This window comes from Ascaphus truei, chromosome 8 (assembly GCF_040206685.1).
Source record: "Ascaphus truei isolate aAscTru1 chromosome 8, aAscTru1.hap1, whole genome shotgun sequence".
Classification (NCBI taxonomy): Eukaryota; Metazoa; Chordata; class Amphibia; order Anura; family Ascaphidae; genus Ascaphus; species Ascaphus truei.
Window position 1 is genome coordinate 105,466,170 of NC_134490.1, and position 26,007 is coordinate 105,492,176.

Here is a 26,007-nt window from a genome sequence, read left to right on the forward strand (position 1 = left end):
GAGAGAGAGAGTGTGGGAGAGAGAGAGAGAGAGAGAGAGAGAGTGTGGGGGAGAGAGAGAGTGTAGGGGAGAGAGAGAGAGAGTGTAGGGGAGAGAGAGTGTAGGGGAGAGAGAGTGTGGGGGAGAGAGAGTGTGGGGGAGAGAGAGTGTGGGGGAGAGAGAGTGTGGGGGAGAGAGAGTGTGGGGGAGAGAGAGAGAGTGGGGGAGAGAGAGAGAGAGAGTGTGGGGAGAGAGAGAGAGAGAGAGTGTGGGGAGAGAGAGAGAGAGAGAGAGAGTGTGGGGAGAGAGAGAGAGAGAGAGTGTGGGGAGAGAGAGAGAGAGTGTGGAGAGAGAGAGAGAGAGTGTGGAGAGAGAGAGAGAGAGAGTGTGGGGAGAGAGAGAGAGTGTGGGGAGAGAGAGAGAGAGTGTGGGGAGAGAGAGAGAGAGTGTGGGGGAGAGAGAGAGTGTGTGGGGGAGAGAGAGTGTGTGTGGGGGAGAGAGAGAGAGTGTGGGGGAGAGAGAGAGAGAGTGTGGAGAGAGAGAGAGTGTGGAGAGAGAGAGAGTGTGGGGAGAGAGAGAGAGAGAGAGTGTGGGGAGAGAGAGAGAGAGTGTGGGGAGAGAGAGAGAGAGAGAGTGTGGGGAGAGAGAGAGAGAGAGAGTGTGGGGAGAGAGAGAGAGTGTGGGGAATGAGAGAGAGCGTGTGGGAGAGAGAGAGAGAGAGCGTGTGGGAGAGAGAGAGAGAGATTGTGGGGAGAGAGAGAGAGTGTGGGGGAGACAGAGGAGAGAAACGGTGGGTTACACACAGAGGGTGGGTGATACACAGAGAGAGAGAGGCTGAGTGAGTGACTTGCTGGGTGAGTGGTTTGCTGGGTGAGTGGCTGGGTGGGGCAGGGGTGACTGGGTGGGTGGGTGAGTGACTGACACTGACTGGGGGTGGGGGGTGACTGACACTGACTGGGGGTGGGGGGTGACTGACACTGACTGGGGATGGGGGGTGACTGACACTGACTGGGGGTGGGGGGTGACTGACACTGACTTGGGGTGGGGGTGACTGACACTGACTGGGGGGGGGTGACTGACACTGACTGGGAGTGGGGGTGACTGACACTGACTGGGGGGGGTTGACTGACACTGACTGGGGGTGGGGGGGTGACTGACACTGACTGGGGGTGGGGGGGTGACTGACACTGACTGGGGGTGGGGGGTGACTGACACTGACTGGGGGTGGGGGGTGACTGACACTGACTGGGGATGGGGGGTGACTGACACTGACTGGGGGTGGGGGGTGACTGACACTGACTTGGGGTGGGGGTGACTGACACTGACTGGGGGGGGGGGTGACTGACACTGACTGGGGATGGGGGTGACTGACACTGACTGGGGGGGGTTGACTGACACTGACTGGGGGTGGGGGGGTGACTGACACTGACTGGGGGTGGGGCGTGACTGACACTGACTGGGGGTGGGGGGTGACTGACACTGACTGGGGGTGGGGGGTGACTGACACTGACTGGGGGTGGGGGTGACTGACACTGACTGGGGGGGGTGACTGACACTGACTGGGGGTGGGGGGGTGACTGACACTGACTGGGGGTGGGGGGTGACTGACACTGACTGGGGGTGGGGGGTGACTGACACTGACAGGGGGGGTGACTGACTGGGGGGGTGACTGACTGGGGGGGGGGTTGACTGACACTGACTGGGGGTGGGGGTGACTGACACTGACTGGGTGTGGGGGGGTGACTGACACTGACTGGGGGTGGGGGGTGACTGAAACTGACTGGGGGTGGGGGGTGACTGACACTGACTGGGGGGTGACTGACAGGGGGGGTGACTGACTGGGGGGGGGTTACTGACTGGGGGTGTGACTGACTGGGGGGGGTTACTGACGGGGGGGGTTACTGACTGGGGGGGAGGTTACTGATTGGGGGGGAGGTTACTGATTGGGGTGGTACCTCTGGTGTCACACACATACACATACTCCCATACACACATACATTCATTCACACACGCACACACACACACACACACATTCTCCCACACACACACACACATACATTCTCACACACACACACACACATACACATTCTCACACACACAGGGGAGGAAAGGCCGCGACCAGCACCACGCTCCTCCCCTACCCACCCGCGCCCATCTCCCGCTCGTGTGGGGGGCAGGCCGACATCCCCCCCTCACCCCCCAATCAGCAGGGTGGGTGGGAGGCACGTGGCGAGGTATCTCCCACTGGGCGCCCCAGGTGACAGTTAGCCCCGCCGTGGCCGCCACTGCCCTGCTCCCCTCACCGGCATGTCACAGTGCACGGCCAAGCTGCAGGCTGCTTCTTCCCCCCCAGCCCGCGGCGGCATGAAGCTCGTGGGGGGGAGGGGCGCCAGGCCGACATCCCCCCACCTCATGCGGCGGCTGTGCCATCATGAAGGTAGCTGGCGCGTGGGAGGCACGTGGTGAGGGCCGAGCCCCCCCCCCCCCCGCAAGCCAACCGGGCTGCAGCAGCGGGAACCTCCCGCCCCGGACATCGATCGGTGGATCGAGGGGAAGGGGACAGGAGGAGGGGAAGGGGACAGGGGACAGAAGCAGGGGACAGGAGAGCTGCCGCGGTGGGGAGTAGGGAGCCATGTGGGGACCAGGGGGATCGCATGGAAGGAGCAGAGGGGCCGCAGCATGGAGAGTACTTACCCTCCAACAGATCTCCAGGCAGAAAGAATGGCCGCTCGTTGGGTGCGGGCTCATATGGAGCCTGGCCGCGCGCCCACAAAGCCTGGGAGCGCGCGCCAATCAGGAGTCAGGTAGGGGGAGTTTTTTTTTTTTTTTTTAGCGCGAGCAGGGAAATTTCAGCGCGAACGGAGGAATTTAAAAAAAAAACACACGTGCTGCTTGGGCCTATATTTACACGCCCGGGGGTTAAATCCACCCGCCCCGGGCGAGTAAATGTATAGGATTGTCGAACACTGGTGATATTGCCACAATACAGTGTTCTCCCACTCCGTTTGCTGTTACTCACAGTTGTACATATATTGCTGACCTTTGCGATTATCTATACATATTGTGGCAATATCACAGTAACATATCTTTATAACATATTTGTCATTCACTTTATTTTTGTCATTTGAGTGCTGGGTACCCACCCATTTCTTGTCCTATATCTTTATTTACTGCTGCGGCACAGTTTATTCGAGCATTTGCCCGTTCTGTGCCGCAGCAGTAGCCTGGCGCGCGCCCGAGTGTGACGGGCGCGCGCCGAAGCAGCGGAAGAGCGCCCTCCGATCGGGGCGCTCTCCCTACCGCTGCCGGGTCCGCCGGGTCCCCCGGAACCCCCTGCCGCTGTCCCGCGATCGCGGGACACCAGGGCTCCCTCGGGGAGCCCCTGGACACGCGTGCAGGGGGCGCACGCTCCCGATGACGCGTGACCGCGCGTCTATGACGCGCGGCACGCCGAGGGGCGGCCACTAGCAAGCCGGGAGATTTCCCGGCTTGCGGTACCGACCACACTTCAATAAAGTGTGTCGGTAGTGTATATAAAAATGTACTCGGCACTTCACAAAGAATACAGTACAGGGAATTATAATACATTAAGCACAGCAAAATCGGACAAAAGGAAGGGAAATCCCTGCCCTGAAGAGTTTACAAACTAAGGGGTTTGATGGGAAACGTACAGAGACAGCAGATAGGGGAATACGTGCTATAGATAGCAGTGCTTGGTCACAATGGGTGGTAGGATTGACTGTGGGTGTAGGACAAGGGCCATGAATGCAGACTATTGGGATGATTGTTTTGTGGGGTGAGTTTTAAGGTTAGTCAGTATTAAATCAAAAGGTTAACACCATTTGCACTGGAAGAGATGGCAGGGAGGTGTGTGGGAGAGCTGGTGTGTTTGTCTTGTTCAGGGTTAGGAGAGCTCCCCAGCAGCAGGAAGGAGTAGATAGTGTGTGTGTGTGTGTGTGTGTGTGTGTGTGTGTGTGTGTGTGTGTGTGTGTGTGTGTGTGTGTGTGTGTGTGTGTGTGTGTGCGCTTTTTATTGAGGGGTAAAGAAGTTTGTTGAGAGGGAGGTGTATATTAATGGTGCAGTATTGGCACGTGTAGGTGGTGAGATGCTGAAATGTGGGGAGGAGGAGAGGGGGAAAGTTGGAGAGAACAGAAACGCTCACAAAGGAGTGAGGAAACAGTAAACAGAGAAAGCAATAGGGAGGGCATAGTGAGATGCAGGAGGAGAGACTTCACAGTTATTGGAGGATAGGAAGAGTGCAAATAATCACAGCTTTTAGAAAGTCAAGTTCTTACAGTTGCAAAGTTGTTTTGGTGCAGAGTACAGTTCTTCCTCTGATCTTCACCAACAATTTTAACTCCGAAATTAACTCCAGACACTTTAAATGTGACACTTGATGTTGCACACAGCCATATAACTTTGTTCATCTTGTTGCAGACTAGCAATGGATTGGCTTTCAGGAGACGCACTTTAGCTTTTGTTTTTCTTCAGCCCCGGTCCCTCTGCCGAACCCTTTTTTTCACCCTATGCAAGTGTGCATTATTTTCCTTGCCAACAAGCAGCTGGACACTTACGCACAACAGTACCTTCCAGGTTTCTTCTTATGGATCCAGAGAATGTTCCTGTTTCCATAGAAGCTGGCCTTGTCTATGCAAAGTACAGCTGGTAAGGTTTAGCAGAGTTGCGTGCATATAGTGGGGTGGGGAGGGGGGATTCTATTTGAAGGTGAGGCCCCTCTTATAGTAAAGATAGTCATAGAAGCAGTTCATACAGTAAATGGCATTCTATTGTAAAAAGGTGAGCCACATGCCATATATTAAGCAACCATGAGATAAGAAACATTAGCGTTATGTTGACTCTTACACCTTTTCCCTGAACCACATTAAAGTGTGGACCAGTCTGATTTCTTTTCAACCTTGCAGATGCAAAGGTAGCTGCACCAGGGTGTCAAATGTGACCTGTTACAACTGTATGTAATGTTAGCTGTTGTGAACATGAATTGTAATATCTGGCACTAAACACCATTCTAAATATAGTGTATGTACAGAAAGTGTATTTTCTTATGTGCACTCCTCCCATTTACAAGCAAAGCATGTGACTGGTTATTACAATTGGTAGAGAAAATGAGTTGTTTGCACAGATACCTGATGTAATGCAGCAGAAGCATGGCCTGAAAGTCTGGACAGCATGAGAAAAATTAGACTAGGTTTGGGTTGGACCTTAAAGACGTTCTAAGTCTACAGCTTCATGGCTATCGTACAGTATGTTGTTGGTCTAATGTAAACTATACAGGAAAGGAACAATTTTGTATTTTTTATTCTGTTGATTTTACAGACTCCATGATGAAATGTCAATAAAATAAAGCGTTGAAAAGGCACATGCTGGGTTGGAGTTTATTGAGACATATGGCAAAACCATGCTCTTGAAAGGTCAAACTCTTAATTCTGACAATTTATGTACTCTCATTCAGAAATCAGTGGCACCGGTGTTCCTGTAGGGTCTGTGACATGACAACATGGTGCAGCGAGGTAGAGCATATGTAGCGCGAGAAAAAAAACACGCCCCTGAGAGGACGTTGAGTCTGCTAAAATCTAGGGACAAATACGCCGTAGCATACTTTGTGATTTATACATCTGTGTACCAAAAAGGACGATGCAAATGTCGCTATCACAATTACCATACAACTCTATAATCATAAATAAATACAGAAGTGTAAATACAGTGGTTTGATAAAACATTTGATTCCTTTTCCTCTGTTTATTGGAACGCTTCAACAACGTGGCATTTTAAAATGCCATGTGCGTGCCTTGGTGCCATTCGACAGTTGATGTATGAAGAGAGGGGTCTAAAAAGACCGTAGATAGACTTGTCATTTTCAACGGTAAGGGTCCTGGACCTTTCCTGCAGGCATAGTACAGGTACCTTCTCACACACCCTCACCGTTTGCTTCTCGTTTACACAACTATAATGTAATTGTCATTATTGCTCATGCAACTGCATGTTAGAATGCAAAACACTTTCCATCTGGTCACTGCTTGTAATAGAAGTCCCACACAAACTGCATCTATATAGTTCATAAGATCATTAACATTATTGGATTAATATGCCTCCAAAGAAAATAAGCAGCAAAGCTGTATGTTGTGTTTTAGTGGTAGTTAATCCAATTACTGTTAAGTACATTCCTAAAATATATACGTTGTACCAATGTTGTGGGTAGTGTGCATAGAAATAATGGACTACACATTTTTCCTTCTCCCTTTAGATCTGATTTGAACAGGTATATCATCCCACTTCCATTTATATGATTTGCTATTCTTTACAGCACTGCCTGTGGAACAACATCAAATTTACAAACTAGGAGGAGATTGTGGATACAACGCTCCCTGAGCGTGTGAGAGCATGTAGTAATTAAATTAACCATCATACAAAGTCATCTAATCCATATCGTAATTGGGATACATTTTAAAGACTTATAAATGTTAAAGTATAGCGATTTTTAAAATCTGGTTCATGTATATCAACATTATCGTACAATGTGAACAAAACTGCACTTTTCTGCTGTGTTTGGTCCATGGGCTACCACTTGAATGAATCCTGTGATTGTTGGATGATTTTTTTTTTGTATGTCTTTTGTTAATAATAATAATAAAAAAAAAAGTAATTGTTAAACTATGTTTTCCATTTACTACTCATTTCACTGCAAAGGCTTTCATGCAGTACATGCAGTACATTCATGCAGAGGCTCATTTTTTTGTAACAATTTAGTGTGTACCGTTATACTATTTGCTTACCAATGACACAGTGTCATATTTTTCATACAGAGGGGAACATACTGTAAACTGATACTAACGTGCAAATGCAGGCAGACATACACTTTACAGATGGTCACACACTACCCCTCAATCATACATCTTAGGGAACCACAAAGAGGGACACATTGAGTGACCAACATACTGTATACAGACACCCAGAAGGGCACATAGAGACAGACACAAAGGTGGGCAACCAGAGGAGAACAGAGACACATAAGAAATGCAGGTAGGCGTTCCATCTTCATTCCACAAAAACATAGGGGAGGTGGGCCAAAACATAGATGTGGGGAACTGAATAAAGTATTGAATGTGTTTGCCATACCTGATGAGTATTGCAGTATATGTAGTAACTAGTTCCCGCCCTCAATACTCTCCCCTGGTTGTCTATGCTGTAAATGGCTAGTGCTTACGTAACAATAGATCCCTGTAGAGGGAGAGGGGGTTGGCCCGGTATTTAAGGGGTTGCACCCCATATGGCCACCCCCTGACCTCACCAGGGAGGCAAGGGGTTAACTGGACTGCGGTCCAGTAATGTGGTTTTTACCTTGCTGCAACATGAAAATGTGTGCTCTCCTGTTGTACTGTATTTCCACCATTTAAGTGTCTGCACCACACACACACTGGGATCCATCCGGGAGGACATGGGTTAATAGTTAGAAAGTGATTATAGCCCTTTGTTTAATTTTCCCGCCTCTTCAGGCACCATTTTGCAGGGTCCCATAGGCTGCCATTGGAGCTCCATTCATTTCAATGGCGGATCTAGCAGTTTTGGACCTGTTTCCCTCGAAGACCAGCAGGTTGCATCCGAGAGGAGGAGCAGCGGTTTCCCATTGTAAGTCAATGGGCCCATTGACTTCAATGGAGATTCCTCAACGGCGATCTCCAGGAACAGGTTGGCAGCCGTCCAAACCGCAAAGCGGATACTTTGTCTAAAAAAGAGTTTGATTACTAATAGGCCAAGCTCAACGACAAATGGCGTGGGAACCTCAGGTTCTAGGGCACCCAGGAATAAAATTATTTTTGCTCCTAGGCCTCCCCACACTTGACCACCACCGAGTCCAGGACCCCCGGAAAGGGTCGCGCTGGCCGAGCGGGTCGCGCCATAGGTTTCAATGCCGGCGAGAGGAGCAGCGCGAGAAAACAAAACCCTGAAAACCATAAGCCCATATCTCCGGTTCTGGAGGGTCCAGAGGGCCGGGGTTTGGGGGGCCGGCAGTCACTGTTTCGGCATGACTGCAGGTCCATTCCCAACCCTCTCCGACCAACCCGACGGAGTATGGACCACCGTAAAGGTCCGTGAGTTTTTCCCATAGACATCAATGGCGGCCGTTTCCCATTGACCGGCTATGGCGGAAACGTCCCATAGACTTCAACGGCGGCGATGCCCCATTGTAAGTCTTTGGCGACGGTACCCATAGGCACCAATGGCGGAGTTTCCCCATTGAAAGTCTATCGCGGAGAAGCCCGTTGATTTCAATGGGAGAAAAGTGAAAAACAGATTTATTTGCATATCTCTGGTTCTGTGGGTCGCAGCGGGCTGAAACTTGGCCACTATAGTGAGTCAGTTCCGGCATTTAAGAACTGGGTCATTTCGACCCGCTGGGCCCAACAGAACCGGTTTTTTTAATATGTCTATATTAAAAAACTATTGTGTTCCAAAGCGGGGACAAAAGCCCGCGAAGATTCCTGCACACTGAGGATTGCAAATAGTCAAGGGGGGTGACCTAATGTCTAAGAAACAGACCCGTGATCAAAGGCTCAGCCTTTCTAACTGTTTACATGAGGGCGGCGAAGTGCAGGACTTGAGTGGTTTGTAGGTGCTATAACTCACACTTACACACAAAGAATATCCTGCCAGATACCCCATCTGGCAGACTGCCCGGCGCCCCTGACTTGGGTGTGGGGCTACAGAAATGAGACCCTGGGGGTCCCAGTACGCATGTGCCAACCAGCTGGGGGGCATGGGTTAAAGTGTGTTCCCACGTTAGAGATTGGATGCAGGTAATTGATCACCAATAGTCTGCACTCAATAGTAAGAATAGGGTTGAAAAGATATATGAACTGATATCAACCCTACAGTCTTTGTCTTCTTGTTACATCCTGATTGATACCTGATTGCTGGAGAATTGCTACTTGATACTTCTTCATTCCATCCCCTTAAGTAAGTGTTACCTTATTGTCTGTTAATTGTACTATCTTGTTGTGTTCACCTATCTAAGGAATAAATATACTTTATTATATCTAAGCCTCGTTCAGTTCAACCCAGTTATTTGGTGCATATCTTGTCATAAGTTACCGTGACAATCCCCCAGTAGCCTCTCCAAGTAGCGTATTTCAATGGATCAAGTGAAAAGTGCCCTTCGCTCATTCATACAATACTGTGAATGCCCCAGTACACTATTGAATGACCATCCACTACAGGGTTGAGAGAGGCATACACTTAAGTTTAGGTTAAGTTACAATTCTTGCGTTATATTTAGAGATGGCTAATTATTCAAGACATCGGTTGAAGGTGACAGAGTTGTGGTAAATGAAGTGCATTCAGAGGAAGTCAAGATGACTGGTGGGAGTACAGAGATATGTACTGTTACTGGTTCTCTTTAATATCTTTTTATTAGTGACCTTACAAAGGTCTGGAAAGGAAAGTATGTTGTTTAGGTAGATTTGGGGCATGGTCAAGAGTGGGGCAACTACAATTGAATGCCAAAAAGTGCAAACTATTGCTCTTGGTCACAAATATCCAAAGGCAGAATACAGCATTTATGGCACGTTCAACTATTATGGAGTATAGGGCCTAGAAGTAAGACAGGTGACCATATCATCTGGATACCTATTGGGTCTCTTTAGGGTCTCTTATTCACTCTGTCCATCAGTGTCTATCATACAGGGATCATCACAGTATGGTAGAGGATAGTGCACTTTTATCTGTCACTGTGCTATTTAACACTATTCTGAGTCTGATTATGTCCATGTCTGTTCTCCCCTTTTTTTTGCTGTCCAATACGATTTAGCCATACATGGGCAGCCCCCATCTGGCATAGTGGGGCTCAATAGGTCACAGCTTTTATTAGTACACACTCTATATCTATTTAGACTTACTATTATATGTGGGAATAGCTGATATACCCGGCGTTGCCTGGGATGTAATTTTCCTGCTCCCCCCTCACTCTCTGCTCCCCTTCCCCTCTCTCTCCGCTCCCCCTTCCCCTCTCTCTCCGCTCCCCCTTCCCCTCTCTCCCGCTCCCCCTTCCCCTCTCTCTGCTCCCCCTTCCCCTCTCTCTCTGCTCCCCCTTCCCCTCTCTCTCTGCTCCCCCTTCCCCTCTCTCTCTGCTCCCCCTTCCCCTCTCTCTCTGCTCCCCCTTCCCCTCTCTCTCTGTTCCGCCTTCCCCTCTCTCTCTGCTCCCCCTTCCCCTCTCTTTCTGCTCCCCCTTCCCCCTCTCTTCGCTCCCCCTTTCCCTCTCTCAGTGGGTGGGTTAGTGATTTTAGTCACTGTTTTGGTGGGTTAGTGGGTGGCTGACCGACTGGGTGGGTGGCTTACTGGGTGGGTGGGTTTGTGACTGGGTGGATGGGTTAGTGACTTTAGTGACACTTTACTGGGTTTACTGACACAGGTGGGTGGGGGGAGATGGTGGGTCGATACAGTGGGTGAGTGGGTGGAGGGAGACAGTGGATGAGAGGAAATGGTGGGGGACTTACCTTGAGCGGGTGTGTGCTGCTTTCTGCAGCCAGGCACTTCCCCCCCGGCCCCTGATATCCCCGCAGGAGGTGGTCTTGGTGGAGGGGCGAGCGGTAAGTTGGCGGCTGAGGGAGGGGGGCGCGAGACTGCCGGGTTGTGACAGGAGGCGCGCGCAGGGTAAGCTGGGTTGGCGCTTCTGTCCCACGTTGGGAGCGGTTGGGGGGGGGGGAAGGAGCGGGAAGTTGACGATAGTGGTGGCGTGGGGCAGGAGGCGCGTGGAGATTTCTGGCACTTCCACTACGTCCAAGGTTGGGAGCGGCGGGGGAAGTGGCCGAGAATGGCGGCATGGGGCTGGAGGCTCCCCGTGTCCCCCCCACCGGCCGCCCCAGGGGACAGTCAGCTGCGCCCGCCACTGCCGTGCTCCCGCTGCGCCCATGTCCCGCAGCACGAGGCCAAGCAGGGTTACGGGTGAGGGCGCGCCGAGGGCGAAGGTAGCGGCCAGGGGTAACGGACCGCCCGCCCCAGGGGACAGCCGGCGAGTGAGCTGCGGGTGTTTGGGGGGTTATTGATGAGGGGGAGCCGGCGGGTGAGTTGCGGGGGGGCGTCAGTGATGCTGTGTGAGCTGCGGTCACTGATTTTAGTGCGCAAGGGTGTGAGGAAGCCGGTGCCTGCCAGTGAGAGACGATGTGAGGGCTCACGCTGGTTGCTGTTTACTGCGTTGCCTGGGTGTGCGGCAGGTGGCTGGTGGCGGCGGTTGCTCAGTGACGTCACCCCACCTGCCAACCAATTAGAAAACACACAACACCACAGACAAACATTTCACTTTTATAGATATAGATTAATCACTGTTCCCTATTACAGCAGTTAACATTCAGTGCTGGCAACTTCCCTTGTCAGTTTGTAACACTGACTTCAGCAGAATGAAAACAACATCCAATCGGCTTGAGATGCATGTGTTTACCCTACCAGGGGAATCAGACGGCTCCACCTCCTGGTACACTGATGTCATCGGTGACGTCATGGCTCCGCCCACCTGCACTACACACCATCTGCATGGGATAGAGGGCTCTCCCCCCCACCCCCCCCCCCCATGAACTCCAGCTGGGATTTCTCCAGCACTCAGTTAAATGGCAATATGATTTGACTCCTGCTACAAGCTGATGCCTTCATATACAGTAGCTGCAGTTTTCATTGCAGAGTTACAGCAAACCTCAAGGAGAGCAGAAATATCCACATTGATGAGCAGCACACTTGGAGGATTTGTATCATTTACCTCTTCCTTCCACACCCTATTTTGTTCTGGCTTGGCTTTAGAGTATCTCTTTTTAATTGTGCTACCATTGGGAACATTATCCTGTCAGACATGAGGACAGTGTCTGCTCATTTGTAGCTTGTACTGTGGACATTGCATTTTCCTGAGATTGAGGATTTACATGCGGATTAATTCATTTATGCCTGTTTAGGGGACCTCCTTTGTAAGGTTTACATATTTGTGTGCTTTACTCAGATATTAATCCTGGTAGTTGACTTTAGTATACAGCATGCATTATTTGACTTCTGTCTTCTTACTGATTTTTTGAGGGATGTTTAGGTGGAGGGATATTATAAAGGGAAGTACCACAGACTATTTTAGTTTGTGGGAACGGGCCTGAAGAAGGGGAATCTTTGTCCCCCGAAATGGTCGTTGCCCCCTATATTATATCACCTTTACCGTATGTTATAAGTCACCCGTGTTTTTTCTCTTTTTCTTGTCCACTGCTTTTCCTTTTCCCCCTATGGTTGTTGTTCCCCACGTTTTTCCCCCACCTCCCTCCCTCTCCAGACTTGTGATTTTTTTTGTTTAGCCCTCTTTTTTTCATGTTAGGCTCCCTCCTAGATTACAATAGGGTTGGCTTATGGTATACATATATTGTTTCCATACATTAATGTTAGTTTTCTATTGATGTCTTTGACTTATTTTTTCATTTCTGAGTACTGGGAACCATCATATCTATTTAGGAATAAAAGACAGGTTGCCTTGCAATTAGATTTTGAAGACAATAACTTGCGATCACCCACTTGAGTTTCTCGACGGTATTGCAGACAACACTAAAATTCCATTTTCTGCACTCTTTCAAAACAATAGTAAACTCGCATCTTAATGCAGGAAAATTTCAAGAAATCATGCACTAAGACCGGCTGTGCCAAGGAATACAACCCATGAAATGATCGGATAACAGCCGCTGCATCTGTATATACTGAAATTTATAGTGTCAGATGCACTGCAGCTACACTAGGTCAACATCTGGCAGTGCCTACAAAATCTGTTGCATACATGGGGCAGAGCTATTTACTTGAGAAATGGCTTTTCTTGTCACAGCTACTGGGATAGTTAGGTTGTTTTATATCTCAGTATATTACTTATCAAAAGGGGAAATATAATAAAATCATCTATCATGCATCATTTTCTTCTGTTTGTGTGGAGATGTGTTGGAGAAAGACAAGACGAGATCTCCTTTGATTTATAAAAGATGATGGTTTATTGAAATTATATATTACAGTCATAAAATCAGATCCAAGCAGAACTTAATATATAAGCAACTGCCTGCTTCTTAGTCCTGCGCGAACTACTTACTGATGTAATGAACATGGTTTTTATACCATATCTAAGCATTCATACTGTCACTCAGAATCTCACCCACCTTTGGTCTTTCTTCATTGTTTTGTAACTTTTGATGTTGTCCCTGCTCTGAAGCTGTGGCCATGGGATAGGGTAAATATGTCACATGAATGTTTGAGGTTAGGCTTTATTTTCAGACCTTGTTTGTTCACTTTGCTTTTAGACTCCTTAGGGAATGGTGTATGTGTAAAAGTAATTTAACCTGTTCAGCAATGGCACTTGCATGCCTGTACTTGGGTTTTCTCCACTGTCTACACAAATGGTTGAGTAACACAATTGAAATGGTTATGAATACTATTAAATAGTTATGGTCCAGGGTACGAGTATTAGCCATTTAATAATTGTACGGTTACAGAACCCCACGTAACCTCTCTTTTGGAAATGTTTTTAGATAAACTCTTAATTTTCCAAATACAAGACTCTTGCGACAGTTACATGTGCAGTTGTAGCTTCAAATTGCTCTACATTGCAGAACATCACAGTATTATGACTGTTGGGGTTAATGGAATAATGCTGTATTTACAGTTTAGGCTACAGATATTATGCGCCCAACAAGGTTTAAACAACAAAGAAATAGATCATATGGTATACAATAAATATTTTATTTTGCAGGCCCCTACACGTTTGTTCAACGGCATTTAATGATGGGTACTGATCCCCGGACAATTCTTAAAGATCTGCTCCCAGAATCTGTTGCACCACCAGAGCTAGATGATATGACTCTATGGCAAATTGTTATCAACATACTTTCTGACCCACCAAAACGGAAAAAGCGTAAAGATGTCAATACTATTGAGGATGCTGTGAAGCTTCTACAACAGTGCAAGAAAATAATGGTTTTAACTGGAGCTGGGGTATGTATTTTAATCAATATTTGCTACATGTTTCATGTACTGAAAATGGCAGGATGTTTTCCTGTTATAATTGGCAACATTTCAAGTTAGTGTTCTATATACTTCTGTGATCATCAAATAAAATATAGAACAAAACCGAAAAGGTGGGGTGGAGGGGGATGATTACAAAAAGGGGAGAAAAAGACTTGTTTTACATAGACATCTTTTTATTTTATTACAATAATTATTTTAAAGTCTTATTTTTTACAAAAAAAAGAAACCTTTACTAAAAACCATATTCAATTTAGTACCAGTTTTAAGCTTTTTGTTTCTGTAAAGTGGTCGTGGTTAATTTATTTATATGGTAGATTGCATCATTAATGTTTGTTGTATGCATAGGCTGTCTCCACAAAATGCATGTTAATTTTCAATAGTGATATAGTATATTCATTAGTGTAGGTTTTATATTTGCTACAGGTCACCATTCTAATAAGGTGTAGGCACAGCCTGCTTGACTTTTAAAAGGTTTTAACACACAGTTTTAAGAAGTTTTATCTTAGCCGCTTTATATTTGCATAGTAGTGTACTTATATTTTACTCATTCTAAAATGAACTGGCACAATAAAACTTGGATGTTTATTAATACGAAGTTGTGATATATATTGAATACACCTGAAGAAGAAACATATGAGGTTATGAAAGGTTTGTACAGTTGTCACAGGAAAACAGGGTATTTACAGCTTTTTACCGGGATCATTCATTGAGCAAAACAATGTAATGAACAAAACAAGGTAATTAAATAAATTGTCATTTATTCGGCATAAATTCGTTTAAACACAATGATACACAAAATACAGACAAAAAGACACACTTACTTTGGGACTGGGGTTGTAAACTAGACTTTTCGAAGTGCAGGGAAATGTTTTACCCTGACCGGGACTTAGCCCGGAATCTCCTGGAACCCAAATCGGCATAAAGTTCCATACGCCACCGCTATGTTCTCTTCTGAGAGCTTGGTCCCTCCTCACTGCGAGTTACTCCAAATCTCCTGGAACTCAAATCGGCATGAAATCCCAGCTGCGTCCGCTACGATCGTTTCTGAGAACTTGGGTGCAGAAGTCGGGACTTTTCAGGCTTGAAACCGAAGTCTGTTGCTCTCATATTCGCATAGAAGCACCTTTGAAAAACCCGCCCACGCTCTTACAACAGGGAACTTCAGCTTTCCCAAAATCCAGGGAAACGAATGTTGCAGGCCATAAAGAAGAAGAAAAAAAAAATATATATATATATATATATAGTGCAGTATGCTTAAACACAGTGAATAATATCAGGGGGAGCTCACAAATGACTACTCACAATTGAGCAGAAAAAATGAGCAGTATATCAGCCAGTGACTCTTGGTAGTCTGTCGTTTGGATGATTCAGGTAGTAATACTCAGCGGTCTCGAACAAGAAGAGAGTAAACCATAGTGTAGGTCACAAACATAATTTTATAAACATTCAATCGCTCACGAATGGAGGCTTACAGAAAGTGAGATGGAAAAAGGCAGGATGGTAGTATGCAATGCTGATTGAGTGAGTCGCGGTCTCACCGCTCCATTACTTTGCCACCCACGCTGACAGAATCTTCCGCATCCGCATTGTTTATGGCGGTTGTTTTGGGGGCAACATACCCATTGCTATAATGTTTTAAGTCATATTAAATTATTATTATTATTATTATTGTGAATATTTTATATTTGTACTGTTATTATAATGACTGGTCTTTTATGTTTAAATTCAAGTGTGTTATTATATTTATATCAATTAAATATGTACTTTTATTACAAGTTTATATACTTGTTTGATATTGTACCATTTTAGCACTGTATTTAGTTAGTTTCATGTGTACTATTGATATGATTCATCACATACATTTTTTTATGATGGGTTTAGAGTGCTTTAATTAATAACCTATAGAGATAGGGCAACGAGTATATAAATCACGTATTAGGTAGTAATCAGCCACTCCTGAGGAAGCCGTCTACCTTGAAAGGCGAAACACGCACAGCGTGGCTTTGAGGCTGTACAATAGAGAAGAGTGGTAATGTAGAGAGGAGTTCCGAGGCGGTGACCGGAAGTGACGCTGAGGACCCGGATGTGGAAGATACGGTCGGCGTGGGTGGAAAAGCAACGGAGTGGTGAGATCGCGACTTACTCAATCAGCATTGTATATTACCATTCTGCCTTTTTCCATCTCATTTTCTGTAAGCCTCCATTTGTGAGCGATTGAATGTTTATAAATTTGTTTGTGACCAACACAATGGTTTACTCTCCTTGTTAGAGACCGCTGAGTATTACTACCTGATTCATCCAAACGACAGACTACCAAGAGTCACTCGCTGATATACTGCTCATTTTTTCTGCTCAATTGTGAGTAGTCATTTGTGAGCTCCCCCTGATATTATTCACTGTGTTTAAGCATACTGGAGTTTAATACATCCGGAGGACTGCCATTGATATCTGCACCTGGTACTCTGCCTTTCCCCGCTGATCAAATGCTATTCACACCTCTGGGCATCCTCTAACAGATTTGAACTCCGATGTCCAGCAGATTTACCGGCGCCTATGGGTCAGCTTGGACAGCCTGTTTGGGCATCGGTTCCGAATGTAAAACACACTGAAATACATTTTAATAAACACTGAGTCTCGGGGAATCCCTTCAGCTATGTGGTAGTTTAGGTGAGTATATTGGGGTTTTGAAAACTAGGAGTCTGGGAGACACTGTATGGCTCCAGTGCAACTCACCCTTGGTATCCGAAAATAGTGCGAGTAAGCCAGGGAGAATTATTAGGCCACCGGTAACTTTGTCTCCGGAGCTCTTGCAATCAAAATGACTTGCTTTTCACCGCAAAACTTTATTTAAGGGCCGTTCTATAGTGTGTGCGGCCATGCGCGGGCGTGCCTATGTGAACGCACGTGCACGTGACTCACACTTTTTGGGTGTTTAAAGAAGTTTACAAATAAATAGTGAAATTTTTTAATAACGTTGTATACACACACACACACACACACACACACACACACACACACACACACACACACACACACACACACACACACACACACACACACATATATATATATGTATATATATATATATGTATATATATATATATATATATATATATATATATATATGTATTGCTTGACCTGAAGAAGAGAGGATAACTCTCGAAAGCTTGTCCTATGACATAAATTGTTAGTCCAATAAAAAAGGTTTCACCGAATACTGGAGAATTCATTTATTCTGCACTATCGCAACTGGACTAACACGGCTATTTTCTGCTTTATATATATATATATATATATATATATATATATATATATATATATATATATGTACTTTCATACATACATAAATACATACATACACACATACACAGATAAATTTCAGCGGCGGTAGTGGCACAAATTATTTTCCTTCATTCTCTTCTTTTTCTTCATCGTCTCCCCTGTTGGCTGGTTACACTCACTGCTGTGCTCGCCAACTAAATCTGCCACACGCGCGCACGCAGTATGGAACCGGCCTAAGACTTAGACTCCCACAGTTTGAGGTCTCTATGGTACAAGGAACAGAACAGAAAAGGAAAAAAGGTTGTACTTTTATTTCTATCTGCCTAATTCCCCACACACTTTCCCTTGGACTCAGTCTGGACTCTTGAGTCCCCCCTCAACCATATACATGGTTGTGGCACCCACAAACCGTATGCTGGTGTAGGTCACCTTGGCACTAGCTGGGGTACCCCCCTTAACCTAGGGATTCCCTCAGCTACAGGAATACATGTTTTATCCCTGTGCCTCATTCTCTTTCCTGGGCTGTGCTGAAGCAGGGTACCCTAGTGTCACAGTAGCTTATGACAAGATATAATGAACACCAAATATCTGAGTTGAACTGAACGAGGCTTAGATATAATAAAATTTAATTTATTCCTTAAATAAGGTGAACACATCAATATTGTACAATTAACAGACAAGAAGATAACACTTACTTAGGGTTGGGGGATGGAGAAGTATCCAATAGCAATTCCCCAACAGTCTAGTGACATTCAAGATGGTATCAGAAGCTCAACTAAAAACTGTAGGGTTGACACAGTTTATATACTTGTGCAACCCTATTCTTAACATTGAACACAGACTATTGGTGAACAATTATCTAACGTGGAGACTAACAGACTAATCCATGCCCTCAGGTAACAGAGTTTGTTGATTGACTAATACTTAATCCCTAGACATTGGGTAACAATCAAGGCAGTTACTTTTTGATCACCGTGCTTAGGCTACTCAGCCATCTGGCCTTCATGACCTATTAGCCTAGCAAATGGCGTCTGCATTTTCAGAACAGATCCAAAAATAAAATACATATACACTTAAATATCTACACATATTAATAAGTGCCATTCTGGTGGGCTCAGTGGGTCGAAATTTGCCAGTTTTTAAGGCCTACAGTGACTCCACATATTGGCCAAATATGAACTCTCTGCGACCTCCCGAACTGGAGATACAGAAATGCACTTTAAAACATTAAAATACATGCTTATAATGAAAACATGGGAACAGGGGAACATACATTTTCAAGGTATAACAAGGTGCAAACCTCATCCCTGGACCACAGTCCAGTTAACCCCTTGTCTCTCTGGTGAGGTCAGGGGATGGCCATATGGGGTGCAACCCCTTTAATACCGGGCCACCCCCTTTCTCCCTCTACACCTCCCCTTCTTAATGGGTGACCTGTGGCCCACTGGCCCTAACGGGGAGTGGGGCACTGCTGGCACCCTTAACGAACCCAGTCTCAGAGGGATAGTCCTGACGTGAAAGTCCATCAGCATTGCTGTTTTCACTACCCTTTTTGTGCTGAATAGTAAACTCAAACTCTTGCAAGGCCAAGCTCCACCGTAGCAACTTGGCATTCTCCCCTGATGCCTTCTGCAGCCAACTCAGGGGGTTGTGGTCTGTGAGGACCGTGAAAGCCCTTCCATACACATAGGGCTGGAGTTTTTTGAGTGCCCACACAATGGCCAAGCACTTTTTCTCAATGGTGGCATAGGTCACCTCTCTGGGAAGTAGTTTTCGGCTGAGGTACACCACAGGGTGCTCTCTACCGTCATCCCCCACTTGGTTCAACACAGCCCCAATGCCATAGTCCGAGGCATCTGTCTGTATGAGGAAATGTTTGGTATAGTCCGGGGCAGCCAATATGGGGGCCCCAGCAAGTGCAGTTTTCAGTGCCTGGAAAGCAGTTTCACAGGCATTAGTCCAGGTGATAAGCACAGGCAGTTGCTTTTTAGTCAAATCAGTCAGGGGTTTGGCTACGGCGCTGTACTGTGGGACAAACTTCCTATAGTACCCTGCGGTGCCCAAAAATGCCATGACCTGTTTCTTGGTTTTTGGAACAGGCCACTGAACTATGGCTTCTACCTTGGCTGGCTCTGGTTTGAGGTGCCCTCCACCCACCCTGTGCCCTAAGTACAGGACCTCTGCCATCCCTACCATACACTTAGTGGGTTTCAAGGTAAGCCCAGCCTCCCTGATCCTATCTAGCACCGCAGCTATATGTCCTAAATGGGAGTCCCAGGAATTACTAAAGACAGCAATGTCATCTAAGTAAGCCCTGACATAGCTCTGCATCCCTTCCAGTAACCTATTGACCAGGCGTTGGAAGGTAGCCGGGGCATACTTCATCCCAAATGGCATCACTAAAAACTCATAGAGGCCACTTGGAGTGATGAATGCTGACTTCTCCCTAGCCTCGAGGTTCAGAGGGATTTGCCAATAGCCTTTGCTCAAATCCTTAGTGGTCAGATACTTTGCCCCCGCGAGTTCATCCAGTAACTCATCCATGCGGGGCATGGGATAGGCATCTGACACCGTCCCAGCATTGAGCAAGCAGTAGTACACACAAAACCGTGTGGTTTTGTCCTTCTTAGGAACTAGGACTACCGGGCTTGTCCAAGGACTCTGGGACGGAGTAATTACCCCTAGGGTCAGCATCTCCTCTATCTCCCTTTCCATACTGGTGTTGACCTCTGCTGACACTCTATAACCGTGCTTATGCAGAGGCTGCAGATCCCCTTTGTGCACTGGGTGTTTTGTGAGATGTGTGGTCCCTGGCATGTCAGTGAAGAGGGCCCCATAGTTAGCTAGCATGTCCCTGGCTTCTCCCTTCTGCCTAGCACTCAACTGTGCCCCTATCTCCACCTGCTCCACAGTGTTTCCCTGCCTAGCCTCCCCTAGGAGATCAGGCAGAGCATTGCTCGCCGGATCCTCCAGCAGTGGGCTACAAATGGCCATCACTGCTCCCATACTCTGTGCTCTGTATTCTTTCAACACATTAACATGATATGTCTTATGCCTCTCAGGCTCTACCTGTACAACGTAGTTGTACTCATTCACCTTTCGGATGACCGGGTACGGTCCCGACCAGGCAGCCATCAACTTGTTCTCCCGAGTGGGTTTGAGAACAAGCACCTGCTGTCCTGGGATGAATTCTTTGCTACGGGCATTCTGGTCATACCATTGCTTTTGCTTGGTCTGAGAGGCCCTGAGGTGGTCCTGGGCCACCTCCATGAGCATCTCTAACCGGTCTCGGAGATCTACTACATACTGGATCACTGAAGCATCAGTAGCAGTAGCCTCCCCTTCCCATCCCTCACGGAATAGGTCCAGAGGTCCACGTACCCTGCGGCCATATAGTAGCTCGAAGGGGGAGAAACCTGTAGATTCCTGCGGTGTAAAGTCTCGGTAGGCAAACTGCAAGTGCTGTAAATGAATCTCCCAGTCTTTCCCCTCCGCCTCTATAAAGGTCCGAAACATCTGCTTCAGGGTACCGCTAAACCTCTCACATAATCCGTTTGTCTGGGGATGGTAAGGGTAGTGCGCCGGTGCTGTACACCGCATGCATCCCAGAGACAATGTAACAGTTAACTCATGAACTGCGACCCCTGATCGGTTAGGATCTCACTAGGGAAACCTACCCTAGAAAAAATGTTCAGCAAAGCTGCTGCCACTGTCTTGGCATCTATGGTGCCAAGCGCTACCGCCTCAGGGTACCGGGTGGCACAATCCACCACCGTGAGGATGTAGCACTTCCCTGACCTGCTAGGAATCATAAGGGGTCCTACAAGATCCATCGCTACTTTCTGGAAGGGTTCCCCTATTATCGATAGGGGTTTCAGGGGTGCCTTCACACGGTCGCCCGCCTTGCCTACTCGCTGGCAGGCATCACAAGAGCGGCAAAAATTGCCCACATCTCGAGATGCCCCTGGCCAGTAGTAACGCTGTAATAACCGGGCTCACGTTCTGTTGACCCCCTGATGTCCCGCTAACGGAATAGAGTGAGCTACCCTTAACAGTTGCTGTCGGTACCCCTTGGGCACTATTAGCTGTCACTTACTGATCAATCCCTCCTCTATCCCTGGGTTCCCTTCTTCTCTATACAGGAGTCCCTTATACCATAGGCAGCGCTCAGTGCCCTCCCCTGCCTGAGATTCGGACGCCCGAAGTCTCACGCCGGCCACGGTAGGGTCTGCCTTCACTGCCTCCCTAAACTGGGCTCCTAATTCTGGCCACCCCCAGTCATGTCATTGTCCGGAGAATGGGGAAGGGTGAGAGGATACAGTAAGTCAGTCTGTGGTCGCAACTGATCCTGGCTTACCTCCCCGGGCTCCTCTGCGCCCTCCGCTAACGTTGGTCCCAAAGGCTGGGGGACTGGCGCCGCCGCCATTGCCGCTGTCTGGCTCCGGGTAACTGCCGCCACTGCAGCGGGCTTGGGCACTTGGTCATAGGTGCAGGTCATTGGTCCCAGATCATTGCCAAGAAGAACATCGGCATCCAAACCGGGTAAAACCCCCACCTCCCGCACACCCTGCCCCCCCCCCCCCCAATCCAAAAAGATTCTGGCCACTTGTGATCTGTATCCCAGGGCCTGGGAACAATTCCTCTGGCCGGACCATATCAGGTCGGACCAGGGTCACTGCAGCTCCTGAATCAAGCAAGCCGACTGCTTGCCGGTCACCGACTGTGACCGGGGTGAGATGTGTGCTCCGGCCGTCCGTCTGCTGCAGGTCCGCGCTGAGATGTCCTCCGCTCCTGGCTGTGGGCACTGATGAAACCGGGACAGGTGCTGCATGGGACGTCTCGCTGGGAGTTGGTTCCATGACCGGTCCGGAGTCTTTGGTGGAAGCTACCCGCAAGCGGGCTACCGGCTTCGCAGCTGGGGTGCGTTGCCCCTGATGGGGTCCGCCGGAACGCAGGGGTTCCGGACAATCTGGTCTGATGTGTTCAGGGCGGTTGCAGTTGTAGCACCAGCGCTCGTGACGGAGCTCCCCCGCCTTCGGTGGACTGCTGCCCGCAGGCGACCTCTGAGTCCATTATTGGCAGACTTTCTGGCCGGTGCCGCCGCCACCGCCGCCTTGGCTACTGGCTTGGCGGTCATCAGGGCTCGGCTGGCCACATAGTCATCTGCAAGCCTCGCCGCCTCCTGGTAAGTCTTGGGCTTCTTGTCGTACACCCAAGCCCTCACCACCGGCGGGCACTGCTCCATGAGCTGCTCCTGAAAGATGCGGTCCAGCAGGCGTTGGTAAGTCTGTGCCTCATAGCCCTCCACCCAGCGTATCCCGTACAAAGCCATGCGGGTCACGTAGGTAACATAGGACTCCTGGGGCTGCCTCTCTTCCTGCTGGAATCTACCCCGGTAGTCTTCAGGGGTAAAACCATACTGAATCAATAACAGTTCTTTCAGGTGTTCGTAGTCATCAGCATACTCATTTGGAAGCGCCATCATTGTCTGCTTAGCCAAGCCGGACAGTAAGGGGTCCAAACGTGCAACCCTATGCTGGGGAAGCACTTTGTACCGCCGGCACTGCGTTTCAAAGTTCTTTAAGAAACTGTCAATCTGGTCAGTGCCTTCCACGAACTTGGTGAGACTGTGCTGGTCCAGCTTGAGTTCATCTGTGTTGGATTGGACAGGGGGGCAATAAGCGGGTCTGTTCATTGCCATAGTGATAAACTGCAGCCGCTCCTCTGGTGTCCCTCTGTCTCCCCACGCAGTAATTAGTGCCAACATTTCAGGGGTGAACGGACTGGTAACCGCAGCAACCAGTACCCCTCCTGTTGCACTGCTCCCGGGAGGTGCACTCGTTTCCTCCCCGAGATTCCGCCGCCCCGGCACTGGGTTCCTTCCCTAATCTCCGGGTGGCTGTATAAAGGCAAGCTGAGCTGTATACTGAGGCTCTGCAAGCCGGGCTTCATAGTCACCGATTGCGTCAACCATGTCTGCGACCTCCTGGTTCTCATAGGGCAGTCCATATTCACGACACTTGTCCTTCAGCTGAGCTCGGGTCCACATGTTGGATGAGCCTTCAGCCTCGCTCATGGTTCAGTCGCAGCAGTGAGGTGGTGTTACAACTTGTGTTAACTGTTGCACTACTGTGTGTTCAATATCTTTAGTCCCAGGAACTTGCAATTACCATCAAGTTCCTACTATGTTACAGTATCCCGCAGTATACTGTAACACAGGTCCAGTTCAAACCCGCCGCTGCCACCAGTTAATTATAGAGCTTGTCACGGTAGCTTATGACAAGATATAATGAACACCAAATATCTGGGTTGAACTGAACGAGGCTTAGATATAATAAAATATAATGTATTCCTTAAATAAGGTGAACACATCAATATAGTACAATTAACAGACAAGAAGATAACACTTACTTAGGGTTGGGGGATGGAGAAGTATCCAATAGCAATTCTCCAACAGTCCAGTGACATTCAAGATGGTATCAGAAGCTCAACTAAAAACTGTAGGGTTGACACAGTTTATATACCTGTGCAACCCTATTCTTAACATTGAACACAGACTATTGGTGAACAATTATCTAACGTGAAGACTAACAGACTAATCCATGCCCTCAGGTAACAGAGTTTGTTGATTGACTATTACTTAATCCATAGACATTGGGTAACAATCAAGGCAGTTACTTTTTGATCACCGTGCTTAGGCTACTCAGCCATCTGGCCTTCATGACCTATTAGCCTAGCAAATGGCGTCTGCATTTTCAGAACAGATCCAGAAATAAAATACATATACACTGTAATATCTACACATATTAATAAATTCCATTCTGGTGTGCTCAGTGGGTCGACCTTTGCAAGTTTTTAATGCCTACAGTGATTCCACATATTGGCCAAATATGAACTCTCTGCGACCTTCCGAACTGGAGATACAGAAATGCACTTTAAAACATTAAAATACATGCTTATAATGAAAACATGGGAACAGGGGAACATGCATTTTCAAGGTATAACAAAGTGCAAACCTCATCCCTGGACCGCAGTCCAGTTAACCCCTTGTCTCTCTGGTGAGGTCAGGGGATGGCCATATGGGGTGCAACCCCTTTAATACCGGGCCACCCCCTTTCTCCCTCTACACCTAGTGGTGAGTCACGCTTGCGTTTTTGAAGGGGAGGTATCGCCGGGACAATGTGCCTACATGTATCCGAGAAACGGGCATGATACATTTATAGGGGAACCGACAACTCCGGACCCCAAACTCCTAGGCATATTTCCTCTCTGTATTACCTCCTGTACTACCATTTCAGTCGAATAGAGTGTTTTTTGTAATATCACTTATATATTGTTTTTAATGTGTATCAAACGTTGTTATGTATATTGTTGTTTTTATATGTCACGAAGACATACTGTAGCCGGTCCGCTGATCTGAGCCGCCTCCTGCACGTCATACGTGAGTGAATTTATTCATTCCATATGGCCATTGGCCACACTCATTGGCCATTGGCCACACACTGGCCATATGAGACAGCCAATGAGATTGTAGCTTGGCGATCTCGCGCTAAAAAAATCATGAAACCGAGATCAGCTGGGAGCGGGGAGAGACCTATATCAGCGGGGCAGTTGCAGTGTGTAATTGTTCTCTTTGATAAAGGGCAGAAGCCTGAAACGCGTAAGAGAGTTTTACTTACCCACCACCATGATGTCGATCGTGGAATAAAGGACTTTTACTCACATTGGTGTCTAGCCCCTGCATCTACTTTGCTGTGCTCCGCTCAAACCTCTTTGAGGATTCCTACATACGTTGACTATTAGCGTGATGCACACCGAAGGAACAACATATACTTCTCAACCGTGAGTACCCCAGCCCGCTCACCTACGGCCTGGGGCTTATTTTTCCATGTACCCACATGCTTCCTAGGGGGACTATACACTGTTCATAGGTGGTCAGATATTTGTCACTGACCTTACCTATAGATACAGGTCCTGCCCGCAAAGGAAGGGGTTACACATGCTATAGAAGACGTTTTTTTCCTGGATGTTACAATACAAATGATATATGATATATTGTTTACATCTACCTCTACAAGGAATCCCATATAGCTGAGCACGGTACTCGGGAGTTTCACCTCCTATCTATCACTGACTTTGTTCAAATATCCGTTAGCTTGCTATTTTGGGACACCAATCATGTTTTGGATAGAATATTATTGAATTGTAGGGGCTAGAATTGACACCACTCTTTTCATATTTTAAATACATTTACGTCGACATCTGGCATAATCTGAAATGGAGGAGGAAGGGATAGATGATATTATTGTGGAACCTATAGACACTGAGATCACATATGTACAAAGTTGTGCAGATAATGCTGGGCGGAAAAGAAGAGCCGCATATGTGTTTGATAATACCATTTCTGATGTTTGCGAAGACAACACGGATCTAAATTTGTACTTTTTGAAATTTGAAAAAGCTTTATCATCCAATGTTCGTCTATGGTGGGATATAACAACACTGGACAATTATCTAGTTGTTAAAAGAATACCCAGAGGGCTTCGTATCAAAAAAACTCCCTCTTTTGGTTTTCCTAATAAAGAATTCGAGACAGAATGGATAAAGATCCTAGATGAATGCTCTGAAAAGTTGATTGAATTGATTATAAAGACCAAAATTCAAGAAAGGAATGGGGTGAAAAAAACAATTCAAGATTTACAACTCAATCTA

General features: G+C 47.3%; 1 protein-coding gene across 10 annotated transcripts in view; it reads left to right on the forward strand.

Moving 5' to 3' along the window:
* The window catches only part of SIRT1 (sirtuin 1), a 355,375-nt gene that overhangs the window by 180,561 nt on the left and 148,807 nt on the right, over window positions 1–26,007 (forward strand). For all 10 annotated transcript variants that reach the window (XM_075613008.1, XM_075613016.1, XM_075613009.1 and 7 more), the window contains one exon: window positions 13,739–13,980. In XM_075613008.1, the coding sequence (XP_075469123.1) occupies window positions 13,739–13,980 (242 nt within the window). The remainder of the gene's footprint in view (window positions 1–13,738; window positions 13,981–26,007) is intronic.